The sequence below is a fragment of the Loxodonta africana genome, chromosome 7 (assembly GCF_030014295.1).
Source record: "Loxodonta africana isolate mLoxAfr1 chromosome 7, mLoxAfr1.hap2, whole genome shotgun sequence".
Taxonomy (NCBI): Eukaryota; Metazoa; Chordata; class Mammalia; order Proboscidea; family Elephantidae; genus Loxodonta; species Loxodonta africana.
The window spans coordinates 13424513-13443496 of NC_087348.1; the positions used below are offsets into that span (position 1 = coordinate 13424513).

At 53.1% G+C, this 18984-nt stretch overlaps 1 protein-coding gene across 1 annotated transcript; it reads right to left on the minus strand.

The window, feature by feature from the left end:
* Positions 1-6413: 6413 nt before the first annotated feature.
* On the minus strand, positions 6414-18262 carry SAXO4 (stabilizer of axonemal microtubules 4). Its single transcript, XM_003419490.4, has 13 exons — positions 16919-18262; positions 16381-16498; positions 15898-16051; positions 14018-14146; positions 13313-13376; positions 12772-12884; positions 11629-11688; positions 11366-11452; positions 10727-10840; positions 10549-10643; positions 7289-7453; positions 6698-6779; positions 6414-6510 (listed from the first exon to the last, which is right to left on the minus strand). The coding sequence occupies exons 1-12, from the start codon at positions 17025-17027 to the stop codon at positions 6710-6712; spliced, it is 1278 nt and encodes a 425-aa protein (XP_003419538.2). The 5' UTR covers positions 17028-18262; the 3' UTR covers positions 6414-6510; positions 6698-6709.
* Positions 18263-18984: the final 722 nt, after the last annotated feature.

An 18984-nucleotide genomic window follows, 5' to 3' on the forward strand; every position in this document is an offset into this window, starting at 1 on the left:
CATACCACACTTCACACACCATACACACACACACACCTTCTTCAGCAAAAGAAAACAAAGGCCCTATGCTTATCAGTGGCTGCAAATGTGTTGCAGGCTCTCCTCAGAGGTTTCCAGGCCCCACTCCTGCCCACCCAGGACCCCCAGGTAAGTAGTGGGATGGTCGACAAGCCCCCACTGAGAGAGAGACCCAGCAGGCCCTCACTAAGCCATGTGGCTTTGGGCAGGCACTTCATCTCCCTGGGGACTTGGTTGTCACAAAGGTCCTTCCAGAAGTAGTTCCCCAACTCTAAGAATGTTCTTACATGTCCGTAGCAGCATCTTGAGAAAGCAAGATGACGCCACCCCCAGGAGGCTCATGATGTCCCCTCCGGCCCTTGAATAGAGGCCCTTGGTGGGGCTTGCTGGGTCTGGCTCCTCCTCAGCCCTAGAATATTCTGTGGTTCAGGAACAGTTCCACAGGAATAGGTGATCCTCCAGATGGTCACAGGAAGCTGGGGAACCGTTCAGAGCGTCGCATCCTCCGTCTGTCTCTGCAAGGCCCGCCACCGTGCAGGCCTTCCTGCAACCCGCTCGGCCTCCAGGTCCCACAGACAGATGCCTTTAACTCCCCTTCAGGAGCTCTGTTTTCCCAGTGACCAGCTGTCAAACCCATGGGCTGGTGGCTCTGCGTGTTATCATGTGACCCAGGCCAGATGGTCCCTGACTACATCCGTTGCCACTGTGCCATGACAGGAACCACCTCACTTGGGTTGTGTGTGTCCGTCAGGAGTGGGGCCCGCTCATGTGGTGCCCAGCCTCAGTCTCCACCCCGCTGCTCCCTCAGACCTCTGTGCACTACACCCCTACACCAATGCGTCAGTGTAGCTCCCACAAGCATCCCCAAACTTTCGCTGAAGGGAGGCCCCACTGTGTTCTTGCTGAAAAGATGAAGGCCCACGGAATATTCTCAGCGCTTGGCAGGCTGTGGGGGCTTAATAAAGGTTAATCATTGTCATTGTACACCTCAGAAAATTTTCTAAAATATCCACCAGGAAGGGAGGGAAGCTTTTGGTGGTGGTTACAATCATCACCCACTGGAAGAAGTGACTCGGCTGAACGCCCAAAGCCTGACTACCAGGTGAGCAGAGAAGCTTCTAGAAGGGTCTCATACAAGTTGGCTCTAGGGGAGGGTGGAGACCTGGCACCCTTGAGGTGTAGCCAAGGCCTCTATGTAAGGCAGTTTAGGTTGATCACCAACCCAGGCTCTCCCAGAGAAGAGAAGCCTGTGCCAGAAAGGGTCTGTTATGGATTGAATTGCGTCCCCTCAAAATATGTGTCAACTTGGCTGGGCCATAATTCCCAGTATTGTGTGAGATTGTCTACCATTTTGTCATGTGATATGACTTTCCTATGTGTTGTAAATCCTACCCCTATGATGTTAATGAGGCAGGATTAGAGGCAGTTATGTTAATGATGCAGGATTCAATCTACAAGACTAGGTTGTATCTCCAGTCAATCTCTTTTAAGATAAAAAGAGAGAAGGGTGGGGGGCTCATACCACCAAGAAACAAGAGCCAGGAGAATAGCACATCCTTTGAACCTGGGGTCCCTGCACTGAGAAGCTCCTAGACCACAGGAAGATTGACTACAAAGACCTTCCTCCAGAGCCAACAGAAAAAGAAAGCTTTCTCCTGGAGCTGGCACCCTGAATTCAGACATCCAGCCTCCTAGACTGTGAAAGAATAAATTTCTCTTTGTTAAAGCCGTCCACTTGTGGTATTCCTGTTATCACAGCACTAGATAACTAAGCATTTGGTACTAGAAGACTAGGGTGCTGCTCTAACAGAAACCTAAAATGTGTAAGCAGTTTTGAAACTGTGAATGGGGTAGAAGCTGAAAGAGTTTTAAAGTGCCTAATAGTAAATTTTTTTTTTTTTTTTTTTAATAGTAAAGCCCAAATTGCCTTGAACAGACTGTTGGTGGAATTATGGACAAGGAAGACAATTCTGGTGGGGACTTAGAAGGAAGTGAGGACTGCTATTACACTGGAGAGAGTACAGACTATGAGAAGCAGCAGCAGAGACACAGAGGCAGAGAAACAGCAGCAGCAGAACCAGGAGATCAGCACCAGACAGTGCTGGAGCCGGCCCATGGAGAGAGCTGAGTGCCTTTGCACACAGGAGGCTTCCTGGTGGAGTGGGGTGCCACCAGGCACTTCCTGGTGGAGCTACAGAGCTTTAGAACATTTACCCCAGCAGAGCAGATGAGGCCAATGAGGCCCGAGGGGCAGAGAGGCTAAGGAACCAAGAAGCAGAAGCTGAAGAGACAAGGAACACAGGAAGCAGAGCTGCCTCAGTCTCAAGGGGTAGGGCCAGGACCTCTGGGGTCTTAAATGGTGAAGCCATGTACTCTGGGGTTTTTAAGGGTGGGGTCACAGCCTCCTAGGTCTCAAAGAGTCAGATCTTCATGAACTCAGTTCTGGAGTGTGAAGCTGCCTTGCATGAGTGCCAGTGGGATGGGGCCAGATCTACTGCCCAAAGCTGAGGAGGTGGGGCTGCCATGCTCCAGAGGCAGAAGAACAAGGCCTGCTGGGGCTGAAGGGGTAGGATCAACACTCAGATGGACTACGAGAATGGGGCTGCCTAAAGCCAAGGGAGCAGAGTTGCCCTTCCAGTGGGCCTGGAAGGCGGAGCTATAGCCCAGGGCTGAGGGACCTCCACTGAGAATCTGGAGAGTGTGGCCAGTGCCTACAGTCTAGAAGGCAGGGCCATTGCTTAAATGGTCTCAGTGAACAGAGTTTCTTTTTTTCCTTTTTTTTCATTGCAGTGAAAATACACACAACAAAACATTCACCCATTCGACAATTTCCCCATGTATAATTCGGTGATATTTATTACATTTTTCATGTTGTGTAACCATTCTGTCCTATCCTTTTCCAAATTATTCCACACCATTAACATAAACTCAGTGCCCCCTAAGCAAAAATTTACCCTTCCCCCTTCCTTCCCACCACCTCCCCCCCGTAACCACTAATAACCTGGTTTCTATATATTTGCTTATTTCATATAAGTGGGATCACACAGTATTTGTCTTTTTGCAACTGATTTATTTTGCTAAGTATAATGTTTTTAAGGTTCATTCACATTGTGGCATGCATCAGGACTTCATCCAGAGAGGGTCTTGAGGAGGCCTATTGGGGCTAAGCAGGAGGAGGCAATGGCTGGCTCCAGAGTTGTCCCCTGTGTGGCCTTGGTTAAGTCCCAAGCCCCCCGGGCCTCTATTTCCCCTGCTCCACCTTCAGAGCAGCTACTATGTGCATGCTAAGCACAGCACACGTATCCCCTCATTTAACCCGCAAGATAGGTTCTGCTATTAGCTGGCGCTCAAAATCCTTAGGTGACCTGCTCAAAGGCACACAGCTGGTGGCAAGAAGCAGCCTCAGGGTGTGGTGGAGCTGGGATTTGAACCCAGGCAGTCTGACTTCTGTAACTAATACACTCTGCAGACTGCCTGAAACAGAAGAGGAAAAGCCTGGGCTGATGCCTGAGCCAGGAAGGAGACTGGAGTCACCTCAAGGCCAGGGGCCACAGCCCAGGGCCACTGACTCTGAAGTCACACTGTCATTGTGCCTCGTCTGATCCTCTTGTCTGGAGGAGTCCCCAGGGCTTCTCGCACCACCTCTCTTTCAAACCCTCGTCACCCACACACCCCGGAGAGGTAGGAGTCACCTCACAATCACTGTACAGCTCAAAGCAGGAGAGTGATGTGGCAAGGGCCACACAAGACAGAACCTTCCCCAGGGCTCCCGTGTGCCCAGCAGCCTCAGGGCCCTGGTATGCTAAGGTAGGGCAAAGCACAGAGGCCCTGAGGGGCCACAGCCAGGGCAGGATCTCAGCTGCCAGGCTGCGCAGAGGACAGACCTTGCGTGAGAGATGTTGTGGTGTCTGGGTGGGTGACATTCAGAAACCCATAGCTGGTTCATTTTTCCGTCATTTATTTATTTATCTAATATGTGTTGAGCACCTGCAACCGTGCCAGGTACCATTGTGAGCTTTGGAGTTTCAGCCATGAAGAAGACAAGCATGGTCTCTACCTTGTTGAGTTTCACAGTTGAGGAGGGGCACAAAGAAGTGCTCCTTAGCATGGCCCTCAAGGCCCCCATAATCTGGCCAGCCACCTTCTCCACTGAGGGCACTTAACCCCCTGGCCCAGCCTTGGCTCACCTACCTCATGTGCTCATCCACAGCCTTGCCTCCTTCGGTGCCTCCCACGGCCCATTTGATCCAAAGTTCAGCTCACACCTCCTCCAGGAAGCCTGCCCTGACTAACTCAGGAGATAATGACCTGGAGGTTGGAGTGACTTGGTGTCAGCTCATGGTCCCCACTCGGGTTGCTGCTGTGCTGGGCCCCCACTCCACCCTTACTGGCTGTATGACTTGGGGCAAGCCCTTCTACCTCCCTCTCTGTCACCCAGCCTATGAGAGCAGGGACTCAGTGCCTGCCCCAGGCGAGGGTTCCAGAACACCTTGGCTCGGCCTCGGCCCCCCTGGGCTCCCCTCTTGCCACCTCAGCCCTGGGCCGCCCTGTCTGCAGCCCCCTCCCGCCCCCCCCGCAAGTAGTGGGAAGAAGGCAGCGGCTAAGGGGAGTCCCCTTAGGCGGAGTCTACAGCTCCAGCTCAGGAATCACCCGTGGACGGGCCCAGCTCAAGTGTCCTGGAAACTGGGTGGGACCATGGGAGAGGGCGAGGCGCTGAAGAGAGGGTGTAACCAGGCTGCGGTGGCCCGACACCAGATCCCCCGTTGAGCCTGGTAGAGGTGGGGCGGGCAGGAACCTGAGCTGTAAAAGGACACTGGCAGCTGAAGAGGGAAATGGAGACGGTGCAGTAGGCGGAGCGGGGGTGTGCATATCTGTCCCACAAGTCTCTGAGCATCTGTGTTTGTGCGACTGCCTGTTGGTGTGTTTGTAGGTCTCTGCCTGTTGTGTGTGTGGCTATGTGTGAAGATCTGTGTGGTTGTGGACATGTTTGTTTTGTGTTGTCGCTTTTCCGAGTCTGGGGGGCTGTGTTAGTGGGTCCACACGTGCTGGTCGGTTGGCATTTATGTGCCTGTGTGTGTATATACACGTGTCTTTGGAGGTCTGTGCGTATTTCTATTTGCATTTGTGTGTCTTTTGTGTTGACAGTGTGTGCTTGGATGTGTGTGTGTGCCCCACCTCACCATGGCCAGGCTATGGTTAGGGTCCAGCCCAGTTGGCACATGTGGTTTGGTGACTCACCCCTAATGTTGGGGACCATGGACCAGCAGGTCCCTGCAGGCAGTCTGTGTGGCTCTAGAGGTGGGACTGTCACTGGGTCCTGAGTGGCTGGGTTTATAGCTGAGAAACAGTGTGTCCCCCACCCCCACGCCCAAGGCTGGGCCAGCTGGAGTCGCCTACACTTCTCATGGAGCCCCTGCCAGCCTGCGGACAGCCCCTGGGCCTGCCTCTCCAGACTGTGTGGGAACAGCCAGGCCCCAGGGCCAGCAGAGCTGCTCAACAGAACACACCAAGGAGCTGGGATGGAGGCAAGGTAGAGGGTGGGAGGTGCTGCTGGATGGCTGAGTCTGCCCCCACTTGCAGGGCTGGGCTGCAAGGTGCTAGGGAAGTATCCCATGTGCAGGGCTGCTGCTGCCTGTCTGCCCTGTGTGACCTAGGGCAGCTCGGGCACACTCCGGGGTCCATGTCCTCAATAAAATAAGGGGCTGGTGCCAGCAGGACCACTGCGTACAGCTGTACAAATGCACCTGGCCGAGCAGACAAAAGACACTAGAGCCGGCCCAGACTCTGCCTGGCACCGCCCACAACTCGTTAGCCCATAAGGCTGTGCCCACCCAAGGTGTCCACCTGGGGGCACCTTGTTCTAATATTCTTGAATGGCATGCCCCACTCTAATGGCCTTGGCTGGAGGGAGGGAGCACCAGCCTTTGTGCCCAGCACCCGCCTCTTCCGGGGTCCAGGTGTCCATCTCCTTTAATCCATTCAATGTGAGACCCAGAAGGGCCCCAGCATCCTGCTCCTGCCTCCATTTTATAGACCCCCCTCCCATTTTATAGACCAGGCCACTGAGGCCTAGAGAAGCATGAGACTTGACCCTCAGCCCACCCCCCGACCCACCTCTGCCTCCCTCTTCCTCCTGTCTGGGCTGCCCACCTGCCTGCCCGGCCTCCCCGGGTTTTCCCCCATCCACGCCTGTCTGAGAGCTTCCTCAGACAGGACAGGCCTTAGAAGGACCACTTTACAGAAGAGGAGGCTGAGTCTCGAGAGGCTCATGTGTGGTCTCACAGTGAGTCGAGGTGCTGGCCCTAGCCTCCAGCCTCTGCCCCTGTCCCATTGCCCTACCTCCCCCCTCACTTCCCTTCACCCCGGACAGTGTCTGGCACCCTCTACTTGCAGCTCTTTATTTCATTTGGAAAGTAGCTGGGGACTCCCAGTGGGGGGTGGGGTGGGGACTGGAAACAGTAGCCTGGCTCCTGTTCTGTTGAGGTGGCAAACCTGTGGGGAACAGGAAGCAGGCCTGAGGGGCTCCAGAGTGGTTCTGTGCACCTGACCTCCCATCCACTCTGGGGGTGGGCCCCAGGGACAGGGCCTGCTTGACCCAGGGCTTGGAAGGCGGGGCTGGCCCACAATAGCCACCCCCACAGGTAGGGCAGCCGTGGGTGGGGGTCCCCAGGCCTCTTACCCAGTCCTCAGCTCAGCTGGGCGGGGTGAAGCGACTGCTGTGAGGCGTGTCTCGATAGAAGTGGTCTATGCTGGTCAGGGTTCTGCGCGGCAAGGAGGAGGTATGGATGAGGGTGGGGCGCGGGGGCAGCCTCAAAGGGCTGCGAGGCCTGCACCTTCTCTCTGCTGTTCCTCCCTGCGTGGCTGGCAGCCAAGCCACAAACAGTCTTGCTTGCCAACTCTGGGCAGTTGTCGTATAAATATAAGTTTTGTGGAATTGGATTGAGCACAAACGAATAACAAGCGAGGCGGGACTATAGTCCATTCATCTTTGGATCCCCCCCTCCACACACACGCAGCCTGGTGGGAGCTCTCAGGGAGCCAGGGAAGGTTTGCCAGAAGCCTGGGTCCGGGGGCAGGTGGGGAGGGAGAAAGGAGTAGTCTGCCCAGCCAAGAGAATGGAATTGGAAAAAGCAATGGACAGAGCCAGAGAGAAGAAAAGAGACAGGCAGACAGACAGAGACAGGGGAAGGGAATAGAGGAAGCGGGCAGCAGGGAGGAGGCTCTGAAGGCAGCAAAGACTGAGGAGGAAGAGGAGGCCTGGGAGTGCTACCTTCCCACTTCGGGGTACAGGCGCTGCAGGCTCTCCGTGGGGTTGGGGGTGGGCTCCATGCGGGTGACTGGCTGGTTGAGGGCATAGCCTCCCGGCTTCTGGGGCTGGATGCTACCTCGAGTCCAGCCTTCCCGGTCTAGACCCTTGGGAATATTCTCAAAGTACCTAAAGGGTGGAGGGGGCGGGTATATGGGCAGAGGTTGCCATGGTGGAGAGGCTCAATCTCACTGTCATCAAGCCCCCACATTGCCCACCCACTACTCCAGCTTGAGAAATCCATCCAGGCTATTTCCGCATCCGGTAGCCACAGCTGGTGCAGCAGACCAGGCCACAATGGTCTGTCTGGTAGAGCCCGCTTCAGCCTCCTAGCCAGCCTCTCTGCCTCAGTCCTTGTCCCCAGGAGGTATTTCAAAAGTGCACATCTGACCACTCCCTGGTGTGAAATCTTTAGGGGACCCTCCACCACACCACCAAGGAAATGTCCACAGTCATGGCCCCAAGGCGGCCACTACCCTCTCCAGCCCCTGCAGCCTCTCCAGCTGGCAGCTCCACAGCAGGAATCCTGGCTCCAGCAGTCCAAACTGTGCTCATGTCCCTCTGGCCTTCCTGCCTTGGCCATGCTGTGCCCTCTGCCTGGTACTCCCTAAGCCCCTGTCCACTTGGCTAACTCACTCAGGAAGCCTGGCCCGGCCCTGGCCCTGAGCAAGGTTCTCCTCCTTTGTGCCCCACACCCACCCCGGTAATTTCAATCATAAAGAACGAAGTGGTGCCTCCCTCCCCAGCCTGTGAGCATCTGGGGGAGCAAGAGAGACCCTGTCTTGTTCATTCCTCTCTAGGCATTCAGCTTCTCCTCCATCCCACCAGTATTCACTGAGCACTGGGCAGGTTCTGAGGATGCAAAGATGAGCTGGTCTTGGGCCTGCCTTGAGCTGATGAAGGGGAGTGCAGACAGATAAAGGCAGAAGTCAGTGATTATACCCCTGGAGGCTCCTAGCACCTGGCAGGGGCTCAGGAAACTCCAGAAGGGAGGGGGTGGGACCCAGCAGAGATGGCTTAGGGTTGGGGGTCTGTTGGAGCTACAGGAGGAGGGCATTTGCCTAAGGAGGGGCAGGGGCATAGTTGTCTCTCAATGCCCAGAGGGAGCCTCTACCCCTTCCCTTTGTTGGAGTAGGAGCAGCCACAGAGCTGGAAGCCAACACTGAGTCCCAATCCCACATCTGCCCTGGGCCTCTGTGCCGCTCAGGCACACGTTTCTCCTCTCTGAGGCTCAGGTCCCCATTCCAAAGAGACGGGGTTCAGTTCAGAGGATAACCAAGGCCTTCCAGCAGGGCCTCTGTAATTGCCCATTCACTGGCTGTCCCCTCTGCCCAGAACACTCCCCCTTCACCAGTCCTCATGGCTGCCACTCTCACCAGTCCTCATGGCTGCCGCCCTCACCTGTTCTCGTGGCTGCCGCCCTCACCTGTTCTCGTGGCTGCCGCCCTCACCTGTTCTCGTGGCTGCCGCCCTCACCTGTTCTCATGGCTGTCGCCCTCACCCATCGTCATGGCTGCTGTGATCACATCTGCTCCATGGTCACCTTCTCAAGGTGGCCTACCCTGACCACCAACCAAACATTTCAACCCATGCCCCACGTCACCCCTCCTGGTCTCCGTCACTGGCTCAGTCTGTTCCATAGAGCTTACCACCTCCTAGCCCATGTGTAGGGTCACTGACCGGCTGGTTATTGTGTATTCCTCCTCCCTCTGCCTGAATGTGAGCTCTGCAAGGGCAGAGATTTTCTTTCTATTCCCAGTGCCTAGAACAGTGGCTGACACCTAATTGGCGCTCAGTTAAAATCTGTTGAAAGAATGAATTCAGTGAGGTACCCTGGAGCAGAAGGAGCCCTGATGATGCAATGGTTAAGTAGTCAGCTGCTAACGGAAAGGTTGGTAGTTCGAACCCACCAGCCATGCTCCTGGAGAAAAGACTTGGCCATTTGCTACTGTGAAGATTTCAGCCTGGACCCCTATGGGGACAGGCCATCTAAGATACAGCTATTGGTCTCTACTCATCCAAAGCAAAAGAGAAAGAAGGAAACCAAAGACTCAAAGAAGAAACTAGTCTACAGGACTAATAGTCTACATGGACCACAGCCTCATCTACCCTGGGACCAGAAGAACTAGATGGTGCCCAGTTACCATTACTGACTGTTCTGATTAGGGCTGTGATACGGATCCTCATAGAATGGGAAAAAATGTGGAATAGAACTTCAAATTCTCAAAAAAATTCAGACTTACCGGACCAGTTGAGATTGGAAGACTCTCCAAGGCTATTGCCCTGAGACACTTCTTAAACCTTGAACTGAAACTAACCTTTCAGGTCACCTTTTAGCTAAATAATAGATTGGCCCACAAAATAAAGAATATCATCCATGAGTACTGTGCTCCTTTAAAAAGTCATCTATATGAGACCAAACTGTCGACATTTACCTTAAAACAAAGATGAGAAGGTAAGGGGATAGGGAAACTAGATTAATGGAAATGGAACAACCAGAATGGAAATGTAATGATAATGTTCATGCATTGTGAAGAATGTGACCAATGTCACTGAAGAATTTGTGTACCAACAGTTGAATGGGAACCTAAACTGCTGTTAAACCTTCACCGAAAACACAACAAAATATTATTTGAAACAAAAAACCCTATGTGGCTATTCTACTCTGTCCTACAGGGTCGCTATGGATGGGAATTGACTGGATGCCACACAGCGCTAGCAACATCACCCTGGAGCAGAGATGGGGAGAGAGGAGAGTGAGGAGATGGTCAGAGATGCGGAGGGTTACCTTGAAAGATCATGGAGTTGCCTGAGCAAGGAAGTACCTGCAATTTAATGCTGCCCTGGGAACAGCCCTTAACTAATGAGGTGGACGTAGGATATTTGTACCCCAGCTCTCTCAACCTTGGCAGGAATAATTCTGAGTTGTGTGTTTTGCGTTGTTTTCTGGAGTCTCCTCAAGGGCCATCTGGCTTAATAACACCCGAGAATTGGTCGCCTTCCCTTCCCTGCCCCCCTTCCTGGCTCCCCCATGTCCCCAGTAAACTGCTGGCACTTGAATCCTTGGCTCAGGGTTGGCTTCTGGAGGAATCCACACTAAGACAGTTTGGCCTTCTCCACAAGGCTGTGAGCTTATTATATTATCTGTCCCAGCCTCAGCCTCCCTGTCTATAAAGTAGGTGCCAGCCTCACACCCCCAGGTTTGGGCAGAGAAGGGGGCTCACCTTTGGTTATAGGTGGTCAGATACTGATTATCCATGTCGGGGTCATAGGAGCTCCGGACATAGCTGGGGTTGTTTAAGCTGAACCCTGTGGGCTCCTGCAGAAGAAGGATAGAGGGGGGTTGTCAGGCCAGGAGAGGGTGAGGGTTTTGGGGTGGGGGTTGGGTACACCAGGCCTTACTTTTTTCCCCACAGTCTCCCGGCCAAGCATGGCGACATTGGTCTGTTGCATCCGCTGGGGTGGCTGGAATTGCCAGTGGCTCATGCTGCTGGGTTCCAGGCCGGGAGGGGGAGCCTGCAGGGGATAGAGCCACGAGAAGGTGGGTGAGAAGGCCAGGGTGGGACAGCAAGGAGGGGGGGAGGGCAGGCGGAAACACACACAGCTGCAGCCCACCTCAGCCCCATTCTTCCTAGCCCTCCCTCCTCAAAAACTCAAACCAAACCAGTTGCCATCGAGTTGATTCCAACTCATGGTGACTCTATGTGTGTCAGAGTAGAACTGCATGCCATAGGGTACGGTTTTCAACGGCTGATCTCTTGGAAGTAGAGTGCCAGGCCTTTCTTCCAAGGCACCTCTGGGTAGACTTGAATTGTCCACCTTTTAGTTAGAAGCCCACTTCACTAGTTCAGAACAGATCTTGCACTTTCCAGCCCCCAGGACTTTAACCCTTCTCCTGGGAAGAACTTCCTCCCCGTCTCCAAATATCCTAATTCTTTCCATCATTCAATCCTGCCCAAATGCCACATCTTCCAAGAAGCCTCCCTGACCCTTCGGCTCTGAGTACTCCCTTCTCTGAGGAAGTCCTTCACAGCCACTCACTCTGGGGTTCAGAATCTTTTCATTCACTCGGCTGAAGCCTGTCCCTCGCTCAGAGCCTCTGGTCAACCCAGGTAGGAACTCATCTCCCTGGAGGAGGCAAAGAGGCCACTGGTACAGCATACGGCCATCCCTCCCATCGCCCAGTCGGCTTTCCAGAGCTATGTCCTAATTCCACCCACAGGAGGACCTCCAGCCCAAGGGTGCCACCCAGGCCCTGGTCAGCCCCTTAGCCACCTCCCCCCGTCAGCTCAGCTCTGGCTTACACGAGAGTGGGTCATGGGAAGGAAGTCTGACTTAGTAACACTCCTGCCCGGGAGAAGAGTCTGGAAAAAAGGCCCATGGGGGCGTGTCAGACCAGCAGCTTGGCCAGACGGGCCTCTTACCCTCTTGTTCTAAGTAAAGTTGATTTTTCCCCACCCTTCTCTGCCTCCGGGCCCCCACTGCGGCTGGGCACAGAAGAGAAAAAATCAACCCCGCTGCCCTCTAGTTGACTCTGACTCATGGCGATGCCATGTGCTACAGAGTAGAGCTGAACTTCGTAGGGTTTCCAAGGCTGTAATCTTTACAGAAGCAGATTTCCAAGGCTTTTTCTGTGGCACCTCTGGGTGGGTTTGAACTGCCAACCTTTCAATTAATATTTGAGCAGAAACCATCTGTGCCACCTAGGGAGGACTCAGTGCAAATGGATATAATTGGGGTAACCAAGGAAAAGGAAGGGTTTGGGAAGAAAAAGGGAAAGACATGATAGAACCTGCAGGCCAGGGCTCTTGTCTAAACAGCTGAGTGACCTTGGCTATACCCCTTCTCCTCTTTGGGCCTTATTCTTCTCATCTGTTAAATGGGGGAGTTGGACCAAAACAGTACTTTCTATCCATGAGAACTCCTCTTTCAACTTGAGTTTGAACTAAGAAGCCCACCATTATTGAACACTTTCATCAAAGATTTTATAGAAGAATCCTGATTAAAAGGGGGAAATTTTCAGATTTCAAATTCTTGTGGAATCCAGACTTTCTGGATCCATGGAGGCTTATCCAACCCCAAGACTATTGCCCTGAGATAATCTTTAAACCTTAAACCAAAAATATTCCCAAAGTCTTCTTGAAACTAAACAATAGTTTAGCTTAATTAGTAAAGAACTTCTGCCTTGAACATTGTACTGTTTCAAAAAACTATCTATATGGGACCAAAATGACAACAGCAACTCAAAAGATTAGATAAGAAGCTTAGGGGGCAGTAATCAATGACACTGAATTGTACATGTAGAAATTGTTGAATTGGTATTTGTTCTACTGTGTATATTCTCAACAAAAACATAATAAATTGTTTTTTTTTTTTAAAGCCAGAAGACCCTAGACTGGAGGTATTTCAGTACCCTGAGATTCTAGGAGGGGCCTAGTCTGACTTACAGGGTCCCCAGGAAGGGTCTGGGAGGGCGGCTTGAAGACAATGGGGTTCTTGGTGGACTCTTCTGTGAAGCCAGTCTCCTCCTTGGCACCAATTGATGTCTTCTGCAAGAGATCTGCAAGACACAGTCCCCCATGCTGTCCCCAGGCCACCTTCCTTGCTTACCTGGACTTCAGGTGGGTGGGAAGTGACCTGAATCCAAGGATCTGGAGACCTGACCCACCAGGATCATGGGCCCCAGGAGAAGACTCCGGAGTCCAGGCCAGGAACAAGAGAGAAGGGTAGAAAGAAAGGCAAGGGCCAACAGGCCAGGAGAAGGTTGTGGATAGGAACCAATAAGTTTCCTTTGGGGGTCAGTAGCCCTAAGGCATAGAAGTCAGCTTGGGGGATGCCATTCTCCCAAGCTTTCCGTATGTCCTTCTTTCTTCCACAGGTATCTTCTTGGGCTATACCAGCTCCAGGTCCCCCTGGGAGCCTGTCTTAGAGGTGGAGGGAGCAAGGAGGTGCAGTGGGAGGGAGGTGTGAGCTCAGGCATGGGCCTACCTGGCTGGTTGGAGGGCTCGTTGAGATACCTGGAGTTGTACTCAGATGTCATGAATCGAGGGCCCTGGAACACAGAGAGACAGGGTTATGGGGGACACAAGGGACACCAGGCCCCAGAGTGGGTTTGGTGGTGGTGGTAGCTCTTTGGCTGTCTGTGCTCTTAGCTGCCTTGCGCTTCTGCCATGAATCCCTCTCTGATCGCCATCACAGAGCCACAGAATCCCTCTCTGATTGCCATCACAGAGCCAGAAATTGCACCACAAGAGTACAGTTCTCTTGTGACAATGAATGTTAAGTCAGCTACCACACTGAGCTTCTGGGAATTAACAACTGAACCCAGAACCCCCAGAACCTAGACCAGAAGAGGGTGGGTCTAAACAAGAGGAGAGGCTGATGGAAAAAAATGGACGCTCACTTCACAATTCACTGCCCTGGGTTTGGGGGTCTGGATGGGGCAGGTGAGAGAAGGGGGCTTGGGTGTTAAGTCATAAAATGCATGTAAGGAAGCCTGTGATGACCACTTTGATGCTCTTACGGAAATGTCAAATATCAAATCCTTTGCCCTCTCATTTTTCATGGTGTCCTGAGTCCACATTGAGTTGGCTCCTTGGGTGAGCCACTGTAGTGCCTGTCTGGCAGAGGGAGAAGGGGGCAAGCCAGTCCCTCTGCCCAGCCCACAGCCTGAGGCTTGGGCTGCCCACTCACGTGTCGGGCGTTCTCCCACTCCATGGAGCCCTTGCCCTGCTGCTGGTGGAGCAGTGGCACCACCTTGGGCTCCAGCCCCGTGATGCTGTGGGCCCCGTGCTCCTGGGTGTCAAAATGGACCTTTTTGACCTGGAGGGAGGGAGCAGCCAATTACTCTCCAGGGGCAGGTGAGGGGTTGGCAGTCACTTCTGACTCTAATTCTGCTCTTGACCCCTACAGAGTATCTTCACCGAAGCCAAATCCTGTCCCTCATCTGGTCAGAGCCCTGCAGCACTCACATAGCACTCAGAGTAGAATCCTACATCCTGACAATGGCCCGCAAGGACATGGGTGCCTCACCCATCTCCAGCCACTTGCCTTCTTGCTGTCCCTCCTCACATCAGAGGCACTCCTACCTCAGGGCCTTTGCACTTGCTGTTTTCACTGCTGGGAAAACCCTTCCCTTAGATAGCTGCATGACTGGCTTCCTAACTTCCCTCAAGTCTTTGTCAAGTGTCACCGTAGGAAGCTCTTTCCTGACCCTTCCAATGTGAAGTTGCAATGCTTCACTTCTGCTGCACCCCTACCTCTAAGCATCTGTCTCCTAGCGCTTATCACCTTCAAATGTTGAAGACCTGTTCAGACTACATCGGTTGAGTGAATGAATGAATATCTGTTCTGTTGATGATGACAGTGCTAAAGATGATGGCAGTAATGATGATAGAAATGAAGTGACAAAAGTAAGTGTAACGATGGTGATAGAATAATGGTGGTGGTGGTGAGGATGGTGATGCGGGCTTGGAGATGTAGATGGGATGGAACGGGGGTGGGATTGGGATGGGAAGGTAATGAGGATAGAGATGGAAATGGTAGAAATGATGGGACTGTGGGGTTCATGGTGGTGGTGATGGTGATGGTGACAGGGATAGAAATGGAGGGGAAGGGAGATGTTAGTGATAGTAGGGATGGGAATGAGGACAAAGGTGAAAAAGGTGAGTGGATCCCCACATTGTGGCTCCTCCATGCCTAGTCATCTCAACCCCGACCAACTATTTATTTATTTTTTTTTATTGTGCTTTAGATGAAGGTTTACAGAACAAACTAGCTTCTCATTAAACAGTTAGTACACATATTGTTTTATGACATTGGTTAATAACCCCATGACATGTCAACATTCTCCCTTCTTGACCTTGGGTTCCCTATTACCCTTTTCTGTTCCCTCCTGCCTTCTAATCCCTGCCCCTGGGCTGGTGTGCCCCTTTAGTCTCATTTTGTTTTATGGGTCTGTCTAATCTCTGGCTGAAGGTTGAAACTCGGGAGTGACTTCATTACTGAGCTAAAAGGGTGTCCAGGGGCCATACATACTCTTGGGGTTTCTCCAGTTTCTGATAGGCCAGTAAGTCTGGTATTTTTTGGTGAGTTAGAATTTTGTCCTACATTTTTCTCCAGCTGTATCCAGGACCCTCTATTGTGATCCCTGTCAGAGCAGTCAGTGGTGGTAGCTGGGCATCATCTAGTTGTACTGGACTCAGCCTGGTGGAGGCTGTGGTAGGTGTGATCCATTAGTCCTTTGGACTAATCTTTCCCTTGTGTCTTTAGTTTTCTTCATTCTCCCTTGCTCCCAAAGGGCTGAGACCAGTGGAGTATCTCGGATGGCCCCTTACAGGCTTCTAAGACTCCCAAAGCTACTCAGCAAAGTAGAATGCAGAACTTTTTCTTTGTAAAGTATGTTATGTCAGTTGAGCTAGATGTTCCCTAGATCATGGTCCCTACAGCCCTCAGCCCAGCAATTTGGCCTGCAGGGAGTTTGGATGTACCCGACCAACTATTGGCAGTGCAGTCCCAGCTGTTCCCACCTACTAGTGTTTTCCCCCCTTTCTCGGCCCTGGCCCAGCACTGACCTCCTTGGTGGAGGGCCCTGTGTTGGCCTTCTCCCGCCCATAGCCAGAGCAGGTCTGGTGCATGTTCCAGGGCAGTGGGTCCTTGCCATCAGGCACCGCTAACGGGCGGTAACTCTGACTGGTCACTGTTTGGAGATTGTTCCGGACTTGTTCCCTGGGAGGTTGAGGGGACAGCAGGAGTTAGGACCACCAGAACCACCCACCTTTGTCCTTCGGTGGCTGCATTGGCTCTCCCCAGGAGCTTCCCTTCTCACGCAACTCTCCCCACAGAAACCTCAGGAATCTGCATGCCTTTGGGCCCCGGGCCAGGTGCCATGTCCTGAGTCACCCCAGGTCCCAGACCTAGGCCAGGCCAAGCTCTGTGCCTCCAGGCCTCGGGGCCCATCCGTGGAGCCCAGACTTGTTCTAAGGAGATGTGATATGCCTGAGAGCTAAGGCCTAGCAGGGCAGGTACTGAGAAGAAGGAAGTTGTACAGACCGTACCCCATGGCTGGGCTGTCCAGGGCATTGAGATTGGCTTGATATGAGACCAGGGGCCGGTAATTGGACTTGTAGCCTGTGCCTATGTGGCTGCCCATTCGAGGCTTGAACTCCTCCCGACCTGCCAGATGGGAAATGGAAGACATGGGGGCCGTGGACCAGCAGAGCCAAGAAAGGAGAGGGCTCCCCAGACAGGAGCAGTGTCCCCCCAAGGGGTCTGGGGGTCCCTGTAATAGGGGAAGGCACAGATCCATGGGCAGGGATGAGTGTAAGAGGACCTGTAAAGCCCCGCCCTTCAGGATTGTGGCAGCAGGAGACAGAGTCCATGACGGGGACAGGGTCAGAATCACAGAGATGGAATCAGAGTGACAGAATTCAGAAAGGGGCAGTGTAGTAGGACCAGGCTGATGGCACAGTTGTGGACAAGTCCTTGGGGGGCTCAGGGATAATTGACTCAGTGTGATGGGGTCACTCTCGGAGGAAGGGGCTCCACTCCTGTCCAGGGGCCTGGAGATGGTTCCTGCTCCCTAGTTGCCCTCACCGTAGGCCGTGGAGTAGCTGGTGGCGTAGAATTTCAGGGGATCCGAGCAGCCCCCCGAACTCATCTTCACATGAGGGGAGACAACCCCTAGGGGGAGTTTCCCCATCATGTTGCTGTGGGGTGACCCCTGGGGGGCCTGGGAAGAAAGCACAAGGGGGTCATCAGCCCAGCCCTCCAAAGGGCTCAGCGCCTGCCCCAGGTCCCCACGGGGCCACCGCAGAGGTGAAAACTAACCCCCAATACTGCTGGCTCCTTCCCCAGGGCTGCTTCTCTGTACCTACACGCCAAACTGAGGAAAGAACTCACACCCGTCAACACTTAGGCCACATTTACGTGTGTCTCAGTTCATCTTCCTTACACCTTATTGTTAACTCTCCCTATCGGGTGGCTATGAGTTGGAATCGACTTGAGGTAACAGGTTTTTTTGTTTTTGTTTTTGTTTCTGTTATCCCATTTTGTAAGGAGTCCCTATAGGGTACAAATGGTTAAGACCTTCATTACTAGCCAAAAGGTTGGCAGTTCAAACCCACTGAGAGGTACCTCAGAAGATAGGCCTGGTATGAAAAGGACTGGTCAGCGGGGGGGAGAGAGATGCTGATGAAGAGTGAGCCAATTAAGTTAGGTGGACACTGGAGAGTGTGTTGGCAACTCTTGACTGGAGGGGGGATGGGAAGATAGAGAGAGAGGGAAGATGGCAAAATTGGCACGAAACGAGAGACTGAAAGGGCTGACTCAATAGGGGGAGAGCAAGTGGGAGAAGGGAGTAAGATGTATGTAAACCTACATGTGACAGACTGATTGGGATGGTAAATGTTCACTTGAAGCTTAATAAAAATTAATTAAAAAAAAAAGAAGAAGATAGGCCTGGTGATCTGCTTCTAAAATGTCATAGCCTTGAAAGCCCTATGGAGCCGTTCTACTCTGTAACACATGGGGTAGCCATGAGTCAGAATCGACTCCATGGTAACTAACGACAACATCCCATGTGATTAAGGATTTGTTCACGGGAGGTGGCAGAGCCAGATTCGGACCCAGCGTACCTGACCTCTCAGCCTCTACATACCCTCCTCTCAGGGAAGGAGTGACCGGACAACCTCCTGCCAGGGGAACTCTTGGCCACCCCAGCTCAAACACTTACCCAAGCCCCAGGCCCCTGGTCTCTCCCTCAGCTCCCCAACCTTGCCCACTGCCTCCCGCTAGAAGCTGGCTCTGTGCTTTCCTGGGGGCCAACCGCAGCTGGCCCCACTCTCACCTGCCCTCTAGAGTAGCTCTGAGGCCCGGAGAGAGGCTGCAGGAGTCAGGAGCCAAGCCAGAAAAGCCAGGCCCTCCTGAAGGTGGCCCAGCTTGGAGAAACAGTGCGTTGCCTGGCAACCAGCACCTGGCAACAGCGTCCTCACACCTCTGAGGCCCTTCCAGGCCTGGCCTGGGGGCTAACTTGGCCAGAGGGGCGGAGGGATGCAGGAGCTGCCCAGGCAGGGCTCTCTCTGCTTCCTAAGGCTCTGCCTGTCCTCAGCCCCCCTCGACAGAGCCAGGAAGAGTTGCTGTCTGAGTGCCGTGAAATAAATGATAATCCCAAGCAATCACTCCAATTTATTGAGTTCCCACTTCTCACCAGACACTTTGTATCCTTTATCTCCAGTCCTCTGAGCAGCTCTTCCAGGTAGCGATTGGTATCCCTGTTTTTACAGGGGGAAATCAGGCTTAGACAAGCACAGTGACTCGACCGGCCAGTGATGGCACACTGGGAAAACAAGAGAGTCGGGATTCAAACGTAAGTGGGTCCAGACCCCACTTCATGCCTCCCGGTAAATTAACATTTACTATGTTTGCTAGGAGCCCTGGTGATGCAGTGGTTAAGAGCTTGGGTGCTAACCAAAAGTTCAGCAGTTTGAATCCACCAACTGCTCCTTGGAAACCCTGTGGGGCAGTTCTACTCTGTCCTATAGGGTCGCCATGTGTCGGAATTGACTTGGCAGTAACGGGTATGTTTGCCTAAGGATCCCGGGTGGTGCAGTGGTTAAAGCGATGCCCTGCTAAACGAAAGGTCGGTGGTTTGAAACCACCAG